Consider the following 20,017-nt stretch of genomic DNA (forward strand, 5'->3'; position numbering starts at 1 on the left):
TGCTTTAGGTTTTTCTGTGACTGTGGTGCTGGAACACTGTCTAATCCTTGTACATTAGCTGGTGAGCCTACACATGATACAGATACACTATATGACTCTGCTCCACCTATAGAATCTAATACATTGCAGCACAACTGAATTCCTTCCCTAAAGAAAAAGTCCTGCCATTCTAACATCATAACTTAAAACATTTTTTTTTTGGAAGAAGATTTAAAATATTTGCCCATGCTACAGGAAGAGACTGTATTAAAAATGGATACACAAGGTCAGTTGACACTATGAAGCTCAAGCTACCAAAAAGAAAGTGGCAATATATTGACTCAGGATCTCAAAGCTGGGTGTTTTAGCATTACTGTGTAAAGACTTTTGAAGGGACAGAAGTGAAGAAAATAAGCTGCAATTTTGTACAGATACCAACTTCTGAAAAAAGCTGGTGTTTTTACAACTAGCATTGAATGCAGTCCAATTTGCAGTAGTACTCTTCAATAGACAAGCAGCTTTGTTGCTGCCTTTATGGACGTGGGTACCAATTGCTTTTGTAATATGGTAAAAATGTGAGCTAGCACTTCTGCGTTTCTTTTGATTTTTTTTTTAACATGTATTCAGATTGAGAAATATGATTTTAATGCTTTAATCTCATGTAGTTTGTTTTTAATTTCAAGCAAAATCTTATTGTACTTGAATGTGCCCTGTTTTGTTAGCACACCTAGACTTGCTGTAACTGTACTCATGTCCCAGTATGTACGTTCTTTCTATGAAAGAGAAAACACTAATCTTAAATTATATCCAGCAATGTTTCTGGTATCCTTTAAGAAAAGTTAAGACTATTATTTCCTTCCCTTCCCTGTGCAGCATTCAAAATCACCCCTAGACAAAGTGAGTGTTTTAATGAGACTTCCTAGGAAGGGATGCACTGTAAAACAAAAGTATTCTTGTAACTCAGTTTTGTGAAAGGTAAAAACTACTATGTTTTAAAAGTACACTTTAGAAAGTCTCTTCAAAACAGTCCTGTATTTGAACTCTGTTCATAGTTTTTTTTTGAACAGTTTAGACAAATTGCTGGAAATAAAAGAATTTCCCGCATTAAGCTGAGACAAGTATATATACAGCCCTATACAGTTTCATAGCTCCCCCCCACCCCATTTATGTGTATTGGTGACAGTGGGTATAAACAGCCTGAAAGTGTATGCATGTACCATAACATCTAGACTTAATATATTGTGGAGTATTCAATAACCATTATGTAGACGGTAGGTAAGAATTAAAAGGGTTTAATTTCCTAGAAAGAAAATGGAAAAAATGGTCATTTTTAAAAAATAAAGTTTATTAGATCATAATGTTGTCTGAATTTACCACCTTTGTCAAAAGTGAACTTCCAATGTAGTCTATAATTCCTCAATCAAAGTCAGCAACTTATGGACAGCTTCAGCATCTACAGTCGACCTTTCACTAGCCAGACAAACTTCCCTTAAAATAAATTAAAAAAAAAAAGTTTTAGTTTACATTTTTCACAGTGCATCATCCAGCCCTTTACTGTTTTGGTAATCAACTACATGGTAAAATTATATCCAGTTATAATTACCGAAATAATCGCAGTGACTGAGTCATCTTCTCAAATTCTCTTGCTTTTCTATGTCCCTTTTGAATAACCTCCTCTGGAAGATTAGCAAGCCTTGCTGCATTAAAGCCATAGCTTTTAGGACAGGCTCCTTTAATGAATTTGTACAGGAAGGTAATAGTCTCCTGGCTGGGATCTTCACATTCATTTTCTACCATGCATGCCTAAAAAAGAAAAATAACATGCTGGCAATGGAAGTACCCATTCAAAAACATAACTTTTGAATAAACAACGTGTACATACCATGTGTCCTAGGCGCACTGCAACATTTTGAGAATAGTCTTCAACTAATGAATGGTAGTGGGTAGAAAACAATGTACGACACTTTATATTCTCAGCAAGTTCTTTAACAACTGCATTTGCTATTGCTGTCCCATCAAATGTTGCAGTACCTCTTCCTATGAAAATAAAATATACATGAACTATGTATTACACAATCTGCCATATTATATACGAAGAAGGACATGCCTCACAAAGGAATGGAAAAAAATGTACTAAAGATCACTTTAGTATATCCAAAAGCATTCTATAAACAGGCCCTCTCTAGCTAAGTAGGTCTGCTTGGAGTTCAGGACTACTCGAGTACCACTGCGCTTCAGAAACTTCCTTTTAGTTCTCTTTAAATAGCCTCATTATCCAATAAATATTCTCATTATCCCTGTAAAAATTGCCACCTTAGGGCCAACTGTGGGGTCTATGGACAAAGGTGAGTGTATTCATAGTCTTTTTCTTTAAGAGATGTGTCCTTCAGACCATTTTCCAGAAAAATAATTCTTTGTACTAATGTTTTGGAAATTTTAATATCTTACCTAATTCATCCACAAGCACCAGAGAATGTGCTGTTGCATGTGTAAGTATACTGGCAGTTTCACTCAATTCAACAAAAAATGTACTTTCACCTAAAAAAAAATCACAAATAGGTGATCATTTTAAGAATCCTATTGTAACAGTAGATTCATCTTTTAGGTTCATATCCTTTGAATCTATTATGAACTACCGTGGTACTAAGAGATGACTTCTAGTATGTTAAAAATTGCATAATGCTTTCAAATCTCTGAAAGCATTCTGCCTTGCGTAACACCGGAAAAAAATAAATAAAACATCCTATTTAAACGTAGATGTGTTCAACACCTAAAATATAGAAATGAACTGTCAAATAACAGAGCCTTAGGTAGGGAAAAAAAACTCACCTGACATTATTCTGTCTGAGGCACCAAGTCTAGTAAACACTCTATCGATTGGTGTGAGCCTACACACTTCAGCTGGTACATAACAACCCATCTGGGCCATTACAACTAGTAGGCCAGCCTGTGAATGAGGGAGAAAAAGGTCTTTTATGACTGGTGTTATCGAGAACAGATAGAGATGTCTATGTATATCCAGAAGACAGAGATAATAAGCCCTAATAAATATTTATTAACTAGGAGTAGTCAGGCACTCTTAAAAAAAAACCTTCACAAACCTAAGTAGGAAAAGTGAGGCTTAGGAAGGCATGAGTCTTAGGGCCTAACTGGCTTTACTTGAAACCTCAGCACCTATATGCTAACCTAGTACACTAGTGATTCTCAACCTAAAACTACTGATGCCTAGAACCAATTCCAGACCCAACAATCAGTTTCAGAGGATGAACACACCCCAACTCCCAGGTACTTTTTTGTTGTGCTCTCTAGATGATTTTTGATTTAAAAACGAAAAGGAGGTTGAAAACCACCTTACACTATTGCTCCTCTCTAGTTAGCAAATTTGTACAGAAATAATACAGTGCAGTGGAGTTAGGGGGTCAGCAAACATTTTCTGTCAAGGGCCCAATGTCTGTTACACATTGTTTTTTTCTACAACCCTTTAAAATCTAAATCATATTTATTAGCTCAGTAGCTAGCTAACCCCTGGCAGAAGGTCAGAAAAATGTATTTATTGTCTTCCCTAAAAGCAGTTCCCAACAGTTAACTAGAGGTCATGAATCACTTTCCTGTATGAACAAGTGCAATGGTTCCTGTATAAGGGTTCCTAGAAATGAACCTAATTTAAGAACAAACATAAAACATTTGTATAATTTTCATTCATTATGAATACCTCTGCCTTCACAGGAAATGGATTCAATCAAAGTCAGAGTTCATAAAAAAACTCATGGCCTGAAACCACCTTCACCTTCTTAATATACTTCCCTTAACATCAGGCAAATATTTGACCAATAAGAAGAATACAGGTCTTAGTTTCATGACTCAAGGAGTTTCCCTTTGCTTCCTAATAAGTCAATGACTGAATTCTATCATATGCTCCTTGGGAAATGGTGGCTTAAATATGTACTATATTCACTCTTTTAAGTGTTACAAATAATTTGGTGTAACAAAACTTCAAGTTTACCTGTCTCATGAGCGTAGACTTGCCCCCCATATTCGGTCCAGTAACAAGCACACAGTAAGCTTTGCCATTTTCTTCCTCTTCCTCACAGCCTATTAGAATGTCATTTGGAATAAAGTCATCACCAAAAAAAGTCTTCGTAATGCAGGGGTGGCGTGATCCTTTAAGGTCTAGAAAGGGAGGAGTATCTTCTTCTGGCAACAGAATTACTGGACGACACATAGGACCATCACCCCCTCGACTGTAGTTAGCCAGGCACAATAAGACATCTGTTAAAGAAAGGTCAAAAGTGAAGCTTCATCATTTTTGAGGTTTCTTGATAAGCACAAAGGCCCAACTTCTACAAGAAGTCTTCCAGAAATGTTTTTTTAGTGGAGGTGGCATGCTCTTTAGACATAGCAGCTTTTTTTCTAAAAGTAAGCACTCTAGTGACATTGTTTTAACTGCACAAAAATAAGTCATCAGCCTAAATGTTTTACATGTCTTATAGCACTTGTACTGAAATGAGAAAACTTACAATTTCAAGCCCAAGAAAATATCCCCTCAAAGTAGATTTTAAGTCCTCTAATATCTAGACCAGAGGTATGCCAAAGGAAAGCTAAAAGATACAACAGAGAGATGCTGTAGTGGTCTCTCCTTGATATAATCATGGAGCTAACACTTCTTAGAAGCAGAACATTCTGACAATAGGCACAATCTTAAGAGGAAAATATACACACCAATTTTGAATACCTGAGCTGAGGGATGATTTTACATTACCTACCAAATTGTTTAAAACTGTATTGGCTTAAGGAATAAATGTGGCACACTCAAAAACCACGATAGATACACACTCAAAAATAGAACAGAACTGGGCCCGTGAGCCACAATTACTGAGCCTGCACGTCTGGAGCCTGTGCTCCGCAACAAGAGAGGCCGCGATGGTGAGAGGCCCGCGCACCGCGATGAAGAGTGGTCCCCACTTGCCACAACTAGAGAAAGCCCTCGCAGAGAAACGAAGACCCAACAGTCATAAATAAATAAATAAATGCGAATTTCTTTAAAAAAAAAATGCAGTTACTTATGATTTCAGTGTACAATAGTTAACAGAGAAGTAGGATAAGACAAAATATGGCTATAAAGTAATTAAAAAAAAAAAAAAGAACAGGATGCCATTTTATTCTGGACAGTTGTGTTCAGACTAAAATAGTTTTGTTACAAATTTGGGTAAACTATGGTTGCTGCATTTTCACAACAGAAAAAAACCCGAAACTGTAAAACAAGCAAAGGCTCCAAATGACTTGGCCATGAAATTTAAAGAAAAAGGAAATTACTTATGAAGCTGAAAAGGTTACCAAGTTACAAATACGTAAATCAGGGCTCTTAGAAATCAACTGTAGAAAAGAAAGTGTGACAACTTGGGCTAAAAGAAAAAGGGAAGATTAAAATCTTTTGAAACATTCATGTAAAGAGATTCACTGAAATACAAAAAAAAATGCAAGGGTGTGTATATATATATCTGTATATATTTATCAAAAAACTAAAACTGAGTGATAGGTCAAGGGATAGCTTTAAATTAGTGTGACAAAAAATAACTTAAAAAACAGCATTTATCGAATACTATAAATTCAATTGAAATTTGATCAAAATATATACCTGTCACTTGAGTTTAGGGATACGAGTCAATGAGGACTTTCCAATGGACTTTCCAATCTTAATATACAATTGGAACACAGGACGTCACTAACCAAAGCTTTAGGAACAAGGCTCTTGAAAACCTTACCCAGCACTGCGATGCACTCCACAGCAGCCTGCCAGTCCTTGTAATTTTTATCAAAGTTATAGAACAGTCGCCGCATGCAGTCCTTTAATGATACATCTCTCCGTTCTTCAGCATTTATCAGATTAGCCAACTTTTTCTCAATTGTTTTGGTCCAGTATCGTTTACAGCCCTTCTTAGTAGATTTCAACTCATATTCTTCTGGCAAATTACGGGTGATGAAATTCTCGGGAATTTCCAACTGGTAACGATTCCTACCAATTCCCCAGTAGACTATGGTCCTACAGCCAATTCGACTACGCTGTTTCTCCAAGTATTCCAGGAGGCTCTGTTCATTTTCTCTTATGTCAGCAAGAGCCTGATCATAATCAGAGTCAAATCCTGCTTTGGGAGTAATCAGTCCAGTCTTTCGAGCCTTTTCATGGTCAAAGGCTGTATCCCATCGGTTTAGTTCTAAACTCAAATCAGGAAAGCGGCCTTCAGGATTTTTTGTCTGCAGAGTAAGGACCTGCTTAAGGATTTTAGACTTAAAGTCATCAATGACTTCTTCCATAACCCCTATAATTTTACATAGTACTTTGAATCCTTCCAGAGCAGAAAGAAAATCAATAATCTTTTTTTTGCTGTATGTGGTTTCTTCATACATTATAGCCCTGCTATCTGGGTGGTTCTGGCTCTTCAGGGGAGAGCCAACATTATGAATTTTACTCAGTAGCCTCTCAAGGTCTGGAAGCTTCTTTAGAAGGTCTACAACCTCAGAGATTCTGTCAGGCACAACCATTAGGTCTTCTATGGCATCTAGACGATCACTGATAACATAAGGGTTACAGAGTGGGGCACAAAGCCATTGCTTTAGGAGCCGCTTACCGAAGGGAGTATGGCAAGTATCAATCTTCTCTAACAGGGTCCCTTCAGTAGAACCATTTGTTCCATTCAGAAAAATCTCCAAGTTGTTTAATGTCACAGCATCTAGCACCATTCGTTGATTGGCTTTAGCAAAGACAGCACCAGGTCTTGTAGCACGGACCGTGTCAGAATCCAAGGGAATATATTCTTCAAAATTAGCCATTGATAAAAGCTCCTGATCAATAAGGCATTTTTTGAGGTAGAAGACACAACCACCAAGAGCAGAGAGGGCCAATTCACTCTTCTCTCCCGGTGTCAACCCAACAGAATCAGACTCTGAGGTCATACCTTTAAGCACCTGGGGTAACATCACCCCACTGTCCTCATTTAACTTGTCCGTAAAATATCCTTCTTCAAGGAGAGTTCTCAAAGTTTTGGCTGCATCCCAAAACTGGGAACCTGGTATCAGACCTTCCTGAAGAGAAGAGGATAATGAACCCTTGAGAATCATCTTAGTTTCCACTGAGAGATTTCCTTTCTCAAACAAGACTTGTACCGGAGGATAGTGTGCCACTAAAGTCCTAAACCTGGAACAATGGCGATCATCTGAAAACTGACCTATGAAGAACTTCCCTAGCGAGGTATCAACAAAACATACTCCATACACTCGAGCATGGCCAGAAGAATCATCTTCTTTTTCTTTGAGGCTAAGAAGGTACTTACTGTAGTTCTCTGAGGGGTCACCTTCCAGCACACTGTAGGTCTGTGTACCCTTGGTAATGACCCTACAGATCTCCCTCCTCACCACTCTATCATACTTAGATATATGTGCCATCTTTCGGCATCGTGCCTCCATCATTTCCGGGGTCTCGGTCTGTTCCACCCGTGCTACTTTATAGCCCTTCTGGACCAGGGAATCTGAATATCGGCCAAATGCAATTTCAGGGAAACCAGAATGGGCCCAGTTGCCTTTCATGAATACCAGCCCTAGTTCACTGACTCCAATAAGAGCATCCATGTGGTACAGCTCATAAAACTTCCCCACCTTATAAAATATGACAAGATCAAAGTTCTGAGACTTAATCTGCCACCACTTCCTCATCCCAGGAGTACAGGAATTAAGGAAATCCTCAGGCACATAGAGTGTGGATGCATCAAAATCAGGGTGATCAGGTCGCCTCCTGTGCGTATCTCTTCTCTTCTCCTCCTTAAGCCACTCTAAAGTTTCATGATACCAGATGGTGGGGCGACTACTGTCATCACATCCTCCACTAATGTGGGCTTGGGATTCAGAATTTTGAGGGGCAGAGAAAGCACTCAAAGTATTCTTGGTTTCTGATGAAATGCCAGTTGCTCGTTTGGTGGCTGAGGGCATTTCCTTCCTTGAACTTTTCCTTTTGAGGGAGCCATTTCCAGTTACCATTCTCTTCCTCTTTGGAGCAACTTTGACAGGGCTGTCCAGGCCTTCACTGTCACTATCCCCTACTCCACTGCTTATTTCATCACTGCTTCCTTCCTCCTTAGCATCTGGCTTAAATTCCACATCAGAGCCACCAATGTCACTCTCAGAGTCTGATATGACCCTTCGTTTTTTTATCTGGCGGCTGCTTCGCCTAGATCCTTGCGCCTTTGGCCTCACTTCCTCTTCACTCTCAATTTCATTTTCTTCTTCACTCTTATCTGATGCGTAAGTGGCACCTGCCTGGAAGGCAAAGAAGAGTATTTTAAAACAAAGTAAAATTTGGAAAATGACAATATTGCTGTGGAATCTCTCAATATGCTGCAACTTCATCTATCAAGAGAAGAACCTACCTCCAGAAATAAATTATTTTCTTTCTCAAGGGATATCAATTTCAGTTTCACCTAACATTAAAACAAGTATCACAATACAGGATTAAGTGATTCTGTCATGAGAGTTCTATCCTATTCAATACTGATGAAGTCCTTAGGATGACCACACATCACAAATACCCATAGGTGATGTCCTCATTAACAGTCATAGCTGTGGAAAAAACTATCAGTCTTTTTCTGTTATCTTTCTTTCAGGGTCACCTCTCCTCTTACATTTGGACATGTTATGAAGTTTACCATCTTATAAATTCTTTAGTATAAAAAAGCAGTAATCAACCTAGTTTTAGTCCTTGCTTTCCACAAACCAGCTGTATCTTCTTGGGCAAGGCACATTCACTTATTATCATGGGCCTCCCTCATACGTAAAGTAGTATGAGGCTAAATGATTTCTGTAGTTACCATCCAGGTCTAAACATCTGAGTAACATTATGATCTCTGGTCTCAACCTCAAAAATAAGATTAGAAACTCTTCTTTCATTTCTCTTAAAATACTCATTATATTAACTTACTTATTGCCTATCTCATCTAGAATAGAATAAAACAAAATCAAGCTTAGTTATAGATTAATCTTTTTAAGCACATGGCATTAATTTACTGAATTAGAGAATAATGATGTTTGTTTTAAATATACCAATTATTTGTTCATTTCCTTAACAAGATTTAATTCACTCAAATAGTGACCATTAATATTTGAAACCAAGGTTGTATTTCAAGGTTACTCAACCTCTATTCTTACCAATCCAAAATACAACAAAAAGTATTAGAGCATAAAACTGGATAATTAATTTCCACATCCTCATACAGAAGCTTATTACCAGACACCATGACCAATTTTATCACCATGTCCTTAGTGTCCCTAGTTCTCTCTACTGGTTACCAAAATGGTACTGCCTTTTACAGCATGTGTCTTTCTAGCAGGCTTGAGAACTTAAGTAAAAAGGGGTGCTAGGCTGCTGAGATTCTAAATAATATAACATGACCTATAGTCCAGGAATGTATAGAAGTATGCATGTATGAGTACTAAATAGATATATGGAAAATACCACTCTAATATGCCCCTGACCCTTTTTCATCACTCTCCTAACAGAAGTAACAACCGCCTGTTAGCACTGTCCCACCTCCGTCTCTTCTTCCTCCTCTGGTTCTGAGGGCTCATCACACACTGCCAATTCAAGCCTCTTAATCTTGTCCTTATTCAAGGCTTCATCTGCACGTTGCATTGCTCTGAGTATTTCAGGCTTTGAACTGTAGAAATGACCTCCTTTCTGGGCTTCCTTTGACTTTGAACCTAAAAAACATATATATATTTATTTATAAATAGGAACTGTTGGCTGGATATTTGGCTCAATGTATAACACTTGCCCTAAGGAACAAGAGTGACAACAATCAAGTATAATTTTTAATCTCCCATTATTTTTGATTGATACAGATAGATCAATAAAGCCTACAAGGAAGGAATTTTCAGGGAAAAACTACCAGTGAAACTGAAATTACCTATTTTACCTCCTTTAAGCTGCCTTAACTGTTGGTCACCCAGGACCACTTAGTCTCTCTTCTATAATGACCTGGGACTGTGACCCTAAACACCTAGGCACACCTCTTCAGGTGAGGCATGAGATGTAAAGGGGGTTTGAGACCCTTTTTTAAAAAACATTACTTAAGGAAGGCAAAAACTACACTGTCACTTAAATGAAGCAATGATATTAAAAATAAGTTTGTTCCCAAGGCAGTTAGATAAGATGTTAAAAAAAAAAAAAAATCCTACATTTTGGTACAGTAACCCAGTTCAGACTTGTAATGTTAAATTTTTTCAAAACAGTTGCATCAAAATGTCTTGCTCTGCTTTAAAGTAAAACTTTTCCTTTATTCATTTCATTTCAAAGACCTATAGTATTAAATGACATTTCCATCCACTGAGCAAAATTTCTATCCACAAGACCAATGATACAGAATTGTTTTAGTTCTTTTCCAAGAGGCATAACTAGGAATGTCTTTTCTCTTCTTCTACCTGAATATACCTATAGTTGGAAAACTAACCTGAACTTGTCTAACAGATCCAAACATTATATTACACCCTTCTTTCTATATACTAAAACTGATGGGACATCCTAAATTTCCATGGAATTAGCAACGTTCATAAGCTAACTAAAACAAAGCTGCAATTTCTCAATTCTCTAAAGAGCTGCACCAAAACTACAAACTGCAACAATCAAAATCATTAAGAGTAGCTCTGAACTTTTCCCAGAGTACCTGCTGCAGCTGTACTTACCCCCCCACCTATCTGGTGTCATCGTCATTCCCCAAAACCTCTGATGCAAACTACAGCTCTAAGACCATGCCCCCCAAAGGCCTACTTTTTTTCATGCATGCCTCTTTGCTGATTTATTCACATACATGTATTGCAACAATCTGGATATTTAAAGGGCAGAGAGCAGTATGCACACGGGTGGTTGGTTTTATAAAATAATTACAACATAAATGTAAACTTTTTTGATCTCTTTTTAAAGTCCTTTTTTGCCAAAGCTTTGTTTAGAATCTCAAAATTAGTCCTGGAAAAAGACCTCATTTATCATCTGGTCCAACTCTCTCTCTCATTTTATATATATGCAAACAGAATCAGAAAATAAGATTACACAGCAAATTAGTGGAGAAGACTGAACCAAATTCCCTTATTTTCTTTCCATCCTGCATGTCAGATTTCTGTGTGGACTTAACTCTTCAGTGTGCCGTCCCTGCCCTGCAGGATGAGGAGCACTATGACCAAAAGGCATGATTCCCAGAGGTTTCTGGGAAACTGAACATTGTTCTGATTCCAAAACACTGAGTTCAACAATGTCCTAGCCAGGAGAGTCTGAAGATAGTGGAGAAAAACCTGTACATGCTGGAGTGTTCAGGCACTGCATCCTGCAGTCATACTGTACATGCACTGTACAATCCGAGAGACTGATAGGGTGCACCCAGCCCAAGTGAAGCTATAAATGCAGGACTGCTGATGTCTGTGATAAATAAGGCTGGGCCTGGGAAGAGAAAGTTAAGGTTCCAGAAGTCTGATTTCTGATGTGAAACTCAACGCAGATGTGCTCATAAGGTGAGGATTTTGAAGGCCAGGTAGCATGCATCTCCATCTGTCCTAAAGAATGTCACTGATCTATATTCTATGCATCTTGGCTGCATTTTCTTTTGGAACCTTTAAGATGGGAACACTTTGATTTACTCTTTTCATGTCTGAGTTTGGCATTTTGGTCCAAATCACGAGATCCAATCATGAAATCATTTTTCCTTTAATGATATGATATTGCTATAAGTCACTCAGGACGGAAATAAAAATTCCACTCCGCACAACAAACTGGCTTAAGACCAGCTGCATCTTATCCTTTTCCCATGCTAGAAGCTTTCACCACACCACTCCTGCAATTTATTCGAGTAAAATATGCTTAATTCCACTGTATGGGAGACACTAACACTCAGACTCATGTGTGCGTGCATGCTCTCTCTCTCACAAACATACACAATCTGCAGAGTGAATCTTTTACCTGTATATGGCTTTAATAGCCTTCTGCTAACCCAGCCCCTTGTTGGGCTGTCATCAAAAAACTGTACATGAACTCGGGCAGACTTTCCTTTCTCACGGATGAATGTTCCATCAAAAGGGTGGTTGTAAACCAGGCAAGGCCACCAAGGGTAACCCTCCATCTTGGCCCAAACCAAATCACCTGGTGAGAAGTCACAAGAACTGTTGCCAAAAGGAAATACATAATTTGGTTAATATTTTGTTAAGCTACATTAAAGGCAATTACCTACAAATAAGCAATTTTAAGGAAGGTATCTTTAAGACTCTTTTGAAATTTTCTGGCATTAATATTCAGGAACAATTTCTAGAATTAATGATTTTTTAAAAACATATTTTCAAGTTATTTTTAAAAACATAAGCAAATATCACAATGTTTATTAAGACAAACACAAATATAATGGTATTAAGGTTAGAGACTATCTCAGAATTATTCAAGGTTTAAAAACTGTGGCAGAATTCTGATAGACTACTGATAGCAGGAAAAAGACATAAATTCACTGTACTTGTGATCCAAATTATAATGAGTAACACCTGTACTACAAATATGGTATACATCAGGAAAGTATTAATACCAAACATACCGACTGTATAAATTTGCTACTTATATTCAATATTATCGACTTTGCTCCAATGTATTCCAAATACTCCAAAAGCTACCTATAGCACACTACCCCCCCACCCTAAAAATCTAGCTTTATGGAAAAACTTAAGTCAAGAGATAAGTGCCTAATGTACCCAAAATAGTTGAGTACATAATGCCTACAGAATCAACAGGAGATTCAATCTTCACAAAAGCTGATTTAGCCCTAAAGGTTTCCTGAGGAAGGGAGAGGAGGGGAAAGGAGAGGGAGAAGGGTAGCAGTGTCCAGTAACAGACTACAAGAGTCCCTCAGTGATGGAGAGGCACAACAACTGATAAACCCTGCTCAAGTACTATATACCAAGATTTTCTAAGCCCGCTTACAGGTTTTCGCTGAATAACTACAAATGTAAAATAAGTACATTACAAACAGAATATTTTAGACATTTTTGAACCATCAATTGAGGCCACCTTATAAAATCAGGCCCAATCATAAAATTAAAAGTATTTCTTTCTTCATAAAATGTGAATATGGAAATCCCTATGCTGGACAGTTAGAAAAGAAACCAGAACAGGAGCATGGCTTCAGCTGGTGCTTATATCAAGGGCCTTTAAGGTACATTCTTCTTTCAACTTAGAAATCTATAGCAACCTGCACAACTTTATAATTATTGCTGTCAAACACAAGGCTCATCTTCAAACAGGGAGCTGTGTCTGCACCATTCAGACTTCTTAAGTGCTTCATCCTTCCTAACATATCCATTAATTAACAGGAGACAAAGACCCTTATCTTTCTGTGGAACTGTCAAGCAGGCTTTCCCTTAACTTAGGCAGGTAGCCACTTAACCACAAAGTCTATCACACACTGGTATCAGAAAACCACAAGCTGGGACTTCCCTGGTGGCGCAGTGGTTTAAGAATCCGCCTGCCAATGCACGGGACACAGGTTCAAGCCCTGGTCCAGGAAGATCCCACATGCGGCGGAGCAATTAAGCACGTGCACCACAACTACTGAGCCGCGCACCTAGAGCCCATGCTCCGCAACAAGAGAAGCCACTGCAACGAAAAGTAGCCTCCGCTCTCTGGAACTAGAGAAAGCCCGCGTGCAGCAACAAAGACCCAACGCAGCCAAAAATAAATAAAGTTATTAAAAATAAATTTAAAAAATAAAATGATAATATATCTCAAATGTTTGATATTCTTGGGATTTTAAAGACAGTTTTAAAAAGGTAAGAGGAAAAGGTGACAGCTCAGAAAAACAAGTGTAAAAGCCTTCATACAACTAAAAATAAGAACTGACTTAAGCTAAATATACAGTGAACAGATCTTTAAGCTTTTGCTTTAAAAATCACATTATTTGGGGCTTCCCTGGTGGCGCAGTGGTTGAGAATCTGCCTGCCAATGCAAGGGACACGGGTTTGAGCCCTGGTCTGGGAAGATCCCACATGCTGCGGAGCAACTAGGCCCGTGAGCCACAATTACTGAGCCTGCGCATCTGGAGCCTGTGCTCCGCAACAAGAGAGGCTGCGATAGTGAGAGGCCCACGCACCATGATGAAGAGTGGCCCCCACTTGCCGCAAGTAGAGAAAGCCCTCGCACAGAAACGAAGACCTAACACAGCCATAAATAAATAAATAAGTAATTTTTAAAAAAATCACATTATTTTTGCTCCCTCTTCAGCCCATTACCTTGGTGTCGATTACTAGTTGTGCCCCAAATTTGTAAGCAAAATTTTTGGCTATCTACTTTTTAAAAAAGAATCAGTAGATACCAATGTACTGCTAGAATTTGCTCCTATAAACAATAAAAGATAGACTGGGTATGTCTAACAAAAACTTGTGTATGTAAATACAAGTTTCACAAATGTGAAACATGCTCTCAAGCCAACTTTAGAAATCAAACTATCAGTGTTTGTATCTACCTCTTAAGGTGGACTATTAGAGCAGAATTCCCCTACCCTCAAACAGCTAATGAGAAAAGACAAGTAATCAGAGCAATTAATAACAAAGGCTCCCATCATACCTGCCCATCTACCTGTACCTCTGCCCACATACCTGGCTTTCTTTCCTTCAGCTTGCATAACTATGGCACCCATCACTTATGCATTAGGTCTACGGTGACCATATAAATTATCATCCAAACTGGCCTCTAAAACTATTTCCTAAATAATAAATTATCATCCAAACTGGCCTCTGAAACTGTTTCCTAAATATTATTAGAAATGAAGTCTACATAAAAAACTAAAAGAAACCAGGGTTCTTCGGAGAGCAGCTTAAGAAGCAGGGACATGGACCATCGTCATCAGAATGAAAAGATGTTTTCAAAAGTTCTGAGGGCAGGGACTTCCCTGGTGGCGCAGTGGTTAAGAGTCCGCCTGCCGATGCAGGGGACACGGGTTCGAGCCAGGTCTGGGAAGATCCCACATGCCGCGGAGCAACTAAGCCCATGCGCCACATCTACTGAGCCTGTGCTCTAGAGCCTGCAAGCCACAACTACTGAGCCCGTGCGCCACAACTACTGAAGCCCACCAGCCTAGAGCCCGTGCTCTGCAACAAGAGAAGCCACTGCAATAAGAAGCCCGCGCACCGCAACAAAGAGTAGCCCCTGCTCGCCGCAACTAGGGAAAGCCCGCGTGCAGCAACGAAGACCCAACACAGCCAAAAATAAAAAATAAAGTTCTGAGGGCAATGTTAAAAAGTCATAAAAGCCAGCTTAAAAGAGGCTCCCATTGACCAAATTATAAGTTCAGCATCTTTTTAAATACCAGTTTTAGTTATATCGATTAAATCAAATGAGGTCTGTGAAACTGAGTCCACAATGATACTTTTTTAAAAGTTTGAATACTTTTCTTACAATAATATTAGGTGTGATATTATTTGGAAAATATATTACTATAAATAGATTTAATTGTATGAAAATTCTCAGGAAAGGCACCTACAACTAGGGCAGATAGTTACCTTTAACTAAAGGCTCTTAGGGAAAAAAAAACTTGTCAATGTCTGACACACCACTCCTATAAATGAGTACATGGCATACACTTAAAATTTTTTACTGCCCTCATTTCTCATAATCAACAGATAATTATCACTGAAACGAGACTGTGAAAAATAAACTAGCTAAGACTTGCTTAAAAAACCCAGATTTAGTCATCAGAAGCCCTGCTCACAGCTCTTCCAATTATGGTCTTAATAAACTACAGAAGAAATAAAGTATTGAGAAGCAGGCCTAGAGTGCATAAACATACATCCTGTAGCCATTTATTGAAACTGATGTCACCTCGACTCCTTCCTTTCTCTCATCAACACAAGTGGAAAAATACTTTTGCATCACACCTGACTGACAAAGTAACTAAGGGGAAAAAAAAAGAAAAAAACAGGCAAAACACTTTAACACTGGAGCACAAGAGAAAAACTAAATGACAAATGACCATTAAAAGATGCTCAACTTCTTTTAAAGAGTTCAACGACCCTCAGAAAAAGTCCAAATGTCTTTGTAGCCCATCAGCCTGTTGGTGACTGGATCTCTGCATACCTAAGGCTCCTGCCTCCTCTTCATTCTCAATTTGCAGGACCTTCCTCTTCCTGCACCAGCTTCTAAAACTCCCTCACCTCCACAGTAGCCTGGCTAACTTCTTCTTGTCCTCTGGTCTCAGCCTAGAGAGCTGAAAGCCTACCCGGACCCACACATACCCCATTCTCCCCCCAAAGCACACGGAGCTCACCGACTCTGCTCCTGCTCTAGAATTGCCTTTTTGCTTGTCCCGTTCACTGTTATATCCAGGATCTACAGTGCCCAATACTGTGCCTACCAGAGTAGATACGTTAACATTTGTTGAATGAAAGCCAAATCTATGTATAAAAAAATAAAATTCAAAAATTAAGAAAAAAAGAAAGCCAAATCTATATACTGAATGGAGAGTTTCTTTAGAAGCCTAGTATCAAATGCCCATCTTTCCTGAATACTTTGGAAGTAGTCCCCATAGTAGGTGGTCAAGTGTAAACAATGTTATGCTTTTACAAGTCTCCTAAATTCAGACCTCAAAAAAACAAAGAGCATATGCTATTCAACACATAAAGCACAACCATACAATAAATACTTCCATCCGTTTAGAATGGATGCAGGAAGAATCAAATTCATGTTTAAGTAAACATTATTAACACATTGTGCATCTCTCACCATGAAAAATAGTCTGTTACAGAGGATGCACATGTAGGGAAGGAAAAATATTTTCCCCTTTACCCTTCTGAGTTCTTGGCTAAGAGCCCCTGTAATAAAGGATTAACAAGAAAAAGACAGACAAAAGTTTATTAACATGTATACCTCCCCATAAACGTGGGAGATACTAAGAAAAACTTAGTAACTCCTGGAAATGGCCCGAGTCACCATCTTAAAACATATCTGCAGCTTTATAAAGACAAAAGAAAGATGGGGTGGCGGGGACAGATAAGGGAGGTTACCAGGAAAAGAACAAAAAACAAGGGTATGGTTGTTATGCAGATTTCAGTCAGTGCCTTCTCCATTTAATAAGTTTCTGGTGATTCAGAGTCACTCTTCTGTTCCTAGTACAGAGAGGGAGACATCCTTACAAATGGAGATTTCCTTTTTAAATGTAAATTTCCCTTACAGAAGAGTAACTTCTATAGCTCTCAGAGCTTCTCCAGTGTCCCCCAGTTTCTGTGTCCCCCGTTTCTCAAAAATTATCAGTTCAAAATAGTCTCTATGCCAGAGGCACATTCTGGGGTGGCATATCCTGCTACTCTTCACACAACTACATAAACTGCTTGAGAGGGTCGCTTAAAGGAGAATAACACTGTAATTCCACGTAGACTTTGAAAAATCTGTAGAACACCTAAAACGCAGGACATTGTAAATCAACTACTCAAGTTTCTGATCTTGAATGCGTTCTTTATTTTTCTGTACCACTATTTCTTCATCCTTTCAAAGGGCTACCATTACACACAATGCCTAATACAATACCTGGGATACAGTAAATGCGAGCTTTTCAAAATGTCGCCCGCTGCTCCAACAAAGGCCAGCCAAGCCCTGGAACAGCACTGAACTGCCGAGAAGGCGAGGAAGACACCTCTGGGCAGGCTTCCCCATAATCGCGTCCATACGTCCCCGCCCAGAGTCAGATCAAGGCCTTTGGAGGCTCACTCTGAATTCCGGAAAAATTACACAGCCCCAACCTCCCCTGAAATCGCCAACAAAAGATGCACTATATCAGGGAGTTCCCTGGTGGTCTAGTGGTTAGGATTCCTGGCTGTCACTGCTGGGGCCGGGGTTCAATCCCTGGTCGGGGATTGAGATCCCAAAAGCCTGGCGGAGAGGGGGCGGCCAAAAAACAAAAAAGGAAAAGATGCACTGTTCCTTAAACTAACATTATTTTCAACTAGCACAATACTTCCAGGTGTCAAAATTAACACTGTTCCTCAACTTTCATCTGTTTGGGGGCATATGCTGTCTACCTACAGGATGAGCCAGCGGGATCCCTGCACTTGCTGCTCCCCCGGCCCTGCAATCCTTACTATCACCAATCAGGCCCCTCCGTCTACGAGTGGACACACCCCTCGCGCTCTAAACTCGTCGTCCACCCCCCAACCCCCATACCCAGGCCGAGGGCCCGCCCGCCCACCCCGCCAGAGGCTTCGAGTCCGAGGCTCTCACCCAAACATCGAGCGTATTTCCCCCAACGACTACTGGACCGGTAATTCACCGTCCCAGCTGTGAAGGAGAAACGTCCCCCGGGAATCACACTCGCAGCACGCCGCGCCCCACAACCTGCAGGTGGCCGGCGGTCATCCCCCCCGGCGGGCATTCCTCCTTCCCGCCACCCCTCCCCCGCCCCGGGCAGGCACCACCCCCTCCCTCGCTCTGGGGGCGCACCCCACGCCGAGCAGGCAAGCTCTTTTCTCTTCCCGCCGCACCCTCAGTTCTCCCGATTCTCATTTCTCCTCCCTGCCCCGAGCACCTTCCACTCCTCCTCCCCCACCTGACGGGCCGCGTGTCCTCCTCTACCTCCGAACTAAGCGCGTCCTCCCTTCCCCTCCAACCCTTCGTACACAGCCGATTTCCTCCTACCCTGTTTACAAGCTACACCCCCAAGGCTCCCTGCGCTCTTTCAAGCCAAATATGCAACCCCACCTCCTCCGAGCCCAGGCGCACCTCCTCCGAGCCCAGGCGCTGGCCGAGCACCCCAGCCCCCCAACCCTGAGGCGAGCCTCCCTTCCCTGGGCTCCCTGCGCCTCCCCCCACTGCACCACCTCCTCTGAGCCCAGGGCCTGGCCGCGCATCCCCCAGGCCCCTAAGGCGACCTCCCTGCGCCCCGACACCCCGCTACCTGGCGGGGACCGCAGGGGCTGCCGACTTCCGCAGCCCTCCGTTGAGGTTCCTCGCCTCGGCCCGCGAAGTGGAGCCCGCCAGGGGCCCCGGCCCAGGCCCGGCCTCGCTCCAGGCCGCATCCTCGCCTGGGGAAGGGGAGGCCCCGGTGGCAGCGGCGGCGGCGCTTTCACTTGAGGCCCCGACCGGGCCTTTGCTGGCATTATTCAGGGCTGGAGACTTGGGGAAGAAGCTGTACAGAGTGCTCTGTCGCGACATGGCCACGGTCGCCGAGGCCCAACCGCTCTGTCGGACCGAGCCACTAGAGGCACAGCAAGTACCGCGCGGGGCCTGCTGGCGGGAAATCGGGGGGGAGGCGCGCTCTGCCGGAGGAACACTGGCCCCATCGGCCAATCGGCAGGCCGTTTGCGGGCGGAGTCCCGGGCGGCGCGCGTCCGGCCCCGCCCCCTCGGGCGCCAGGAGACGTGGGGAGGGGAGGGGCCAGCACGCTGCGCGGGGTAGCTTCCCGTGGCGCCTCCAGCTTCTCCCGCCGCGGCAGGAATGGCCAGGGGCTGGTTAGGACTGGAACACCTCGGCCCGAGCGAAGCTGGGCGCTCCTACGGGGCTGGCCCCCTCGGAAAGGTGTTCCTCTTTTGAAGGGAATCTGGCGGTCGCGGGGGGTGCGATCACGCAGGGGCAGGTGTGTGCCGAGTGCGTGCACCGCGTAGGCATGAGTGGCCGCGGTGCAAGGGGTAAACCGAACGGCCACAGAAAGAAGCCCTGGTGGAGAAACGCCTTCCAGAGCCTGCATGAACAATCCTGCCGTTAGAACGCTTACCCTAAGGAACCGGAAAAGAAAAAAAGGATCCAGACTTAAATCGGCAGAAGATCAAGTCTCCTGTTCACGTTGTATTCTCAAAGCGTTGCACATAGTAGGCACTTGATAAATACTTTACAACTGAAAGCTAAGTTTTTGTCCCTGTATGAGTTTATGATTTAAAAAAAAAAAAATCGCCAGCCACACAGCTTTCCTCTGCCGGGAAGCAATCCAGTCATTTCACATAGATTAACTCATTAAATCCTCGCAATAACCTGTGAGGTAAGTATCAATAC

General features: G+C 41.4%; 2 protein-coding genes across 4 annotated transcripts in view; one reads left to right on the forward strand and one right to left on the reverse strand.

Moving 5' to 3' along the window:
- FBXO11 (F-box protein 11) overlaps positions 1-1,337 on the forward strand; it is a 100,004-nt gene extending 98,667 nt beyond the window's left edge. For both annotated transcript variants that reach the window (XM_082358046.1, XM_082358045.1), the window contains exon 23: positions 9-1,337. In XM_082358046.1, coding sequence (XP_082214172.1) covers positions 9-138 — 130 coding nt within the window. In that variant the 3' untranslated portion in view covers positions 139-1,337. The remainder of the gene's footprint in view (positions 1-8) is intronic.
- On the reverse strand, positions 1,304-19,296 carry MSH6 (mutS homolog 6). 2 transcript variants are annotated; one of them, XM_082357992.1, is made up of 10 exons: positions 18,927-19,295; positions 11,969-12,168; positions 9,554-9,723; positions 5,742-8,286; positions 3,983-4,248; positions 2,809-2,926; positions 2,428-2,517; positions 1,862-2,016; positions 1,583-1,782; positions 1,304-1,467 (listed from the first exon to the last, which is right to left on the reverse strand). In XM_082357992.1, exons 1-10 carry the CDS (start codon positions 19,181-19,183, stop codon positions 1,386-1,388), a joined length of 4,083 nt encoding a protein of 1,360 aa, XP_082214118.1. In that variant the 5' UTR covers positions 19,184-19,295; the 3' UTR covers positions 1,304-1,385. The 2 variants fall into 2 exon arrangements, with proteins under 2 accessions (XP_082214118.1, XP_082214119.1); XM_082357993.1 differs by lacking the exon at positions 2,428-2,517 and having other exon boundaries at positions 18,927-19,296.
- Between the last annotated feature and the right edge of the window lie 721 nt (positions 19,297-20,017).

Source organism: Balaenoptera borealis (assembly GCF_965194805.1).
Source record: "Balaenoptera borealis genome assembly, chromosome: 15".
In the NCBI taxonomy this organism is placed as follows: Eukaryota; Metazoa; Chordata; class Mammalia; order Artiodactyla; family Balaenopteridae; genus Balaenoptera; species Balaenoptera borealis.

Bases quoted from the DNA above. Each gene is read 5' to 3' on its own strand.
- MSH6 (XM_082357992.1), bottom strand. From the start codon at position 19,183: ATGTCGCGACAGAGCACTCTGTACAGCTTCTTCCCCAAGTCTCCAGCC. The intron at 12,169-18,926 runs GTAGCGGGGTGT...TTTTGGCAACAG, and splicing joins GCCCCTGCGGTCCCCGCCAG to TTCTTGTGACTTCTCACCAG. The intron at 2,017-2,427 runs GTAAGATATTAA...TTATTTTCATAG, and splicing joins GGTGCTTGTGGATGAATTAG to GAAGAGGTACTGCAACATTT.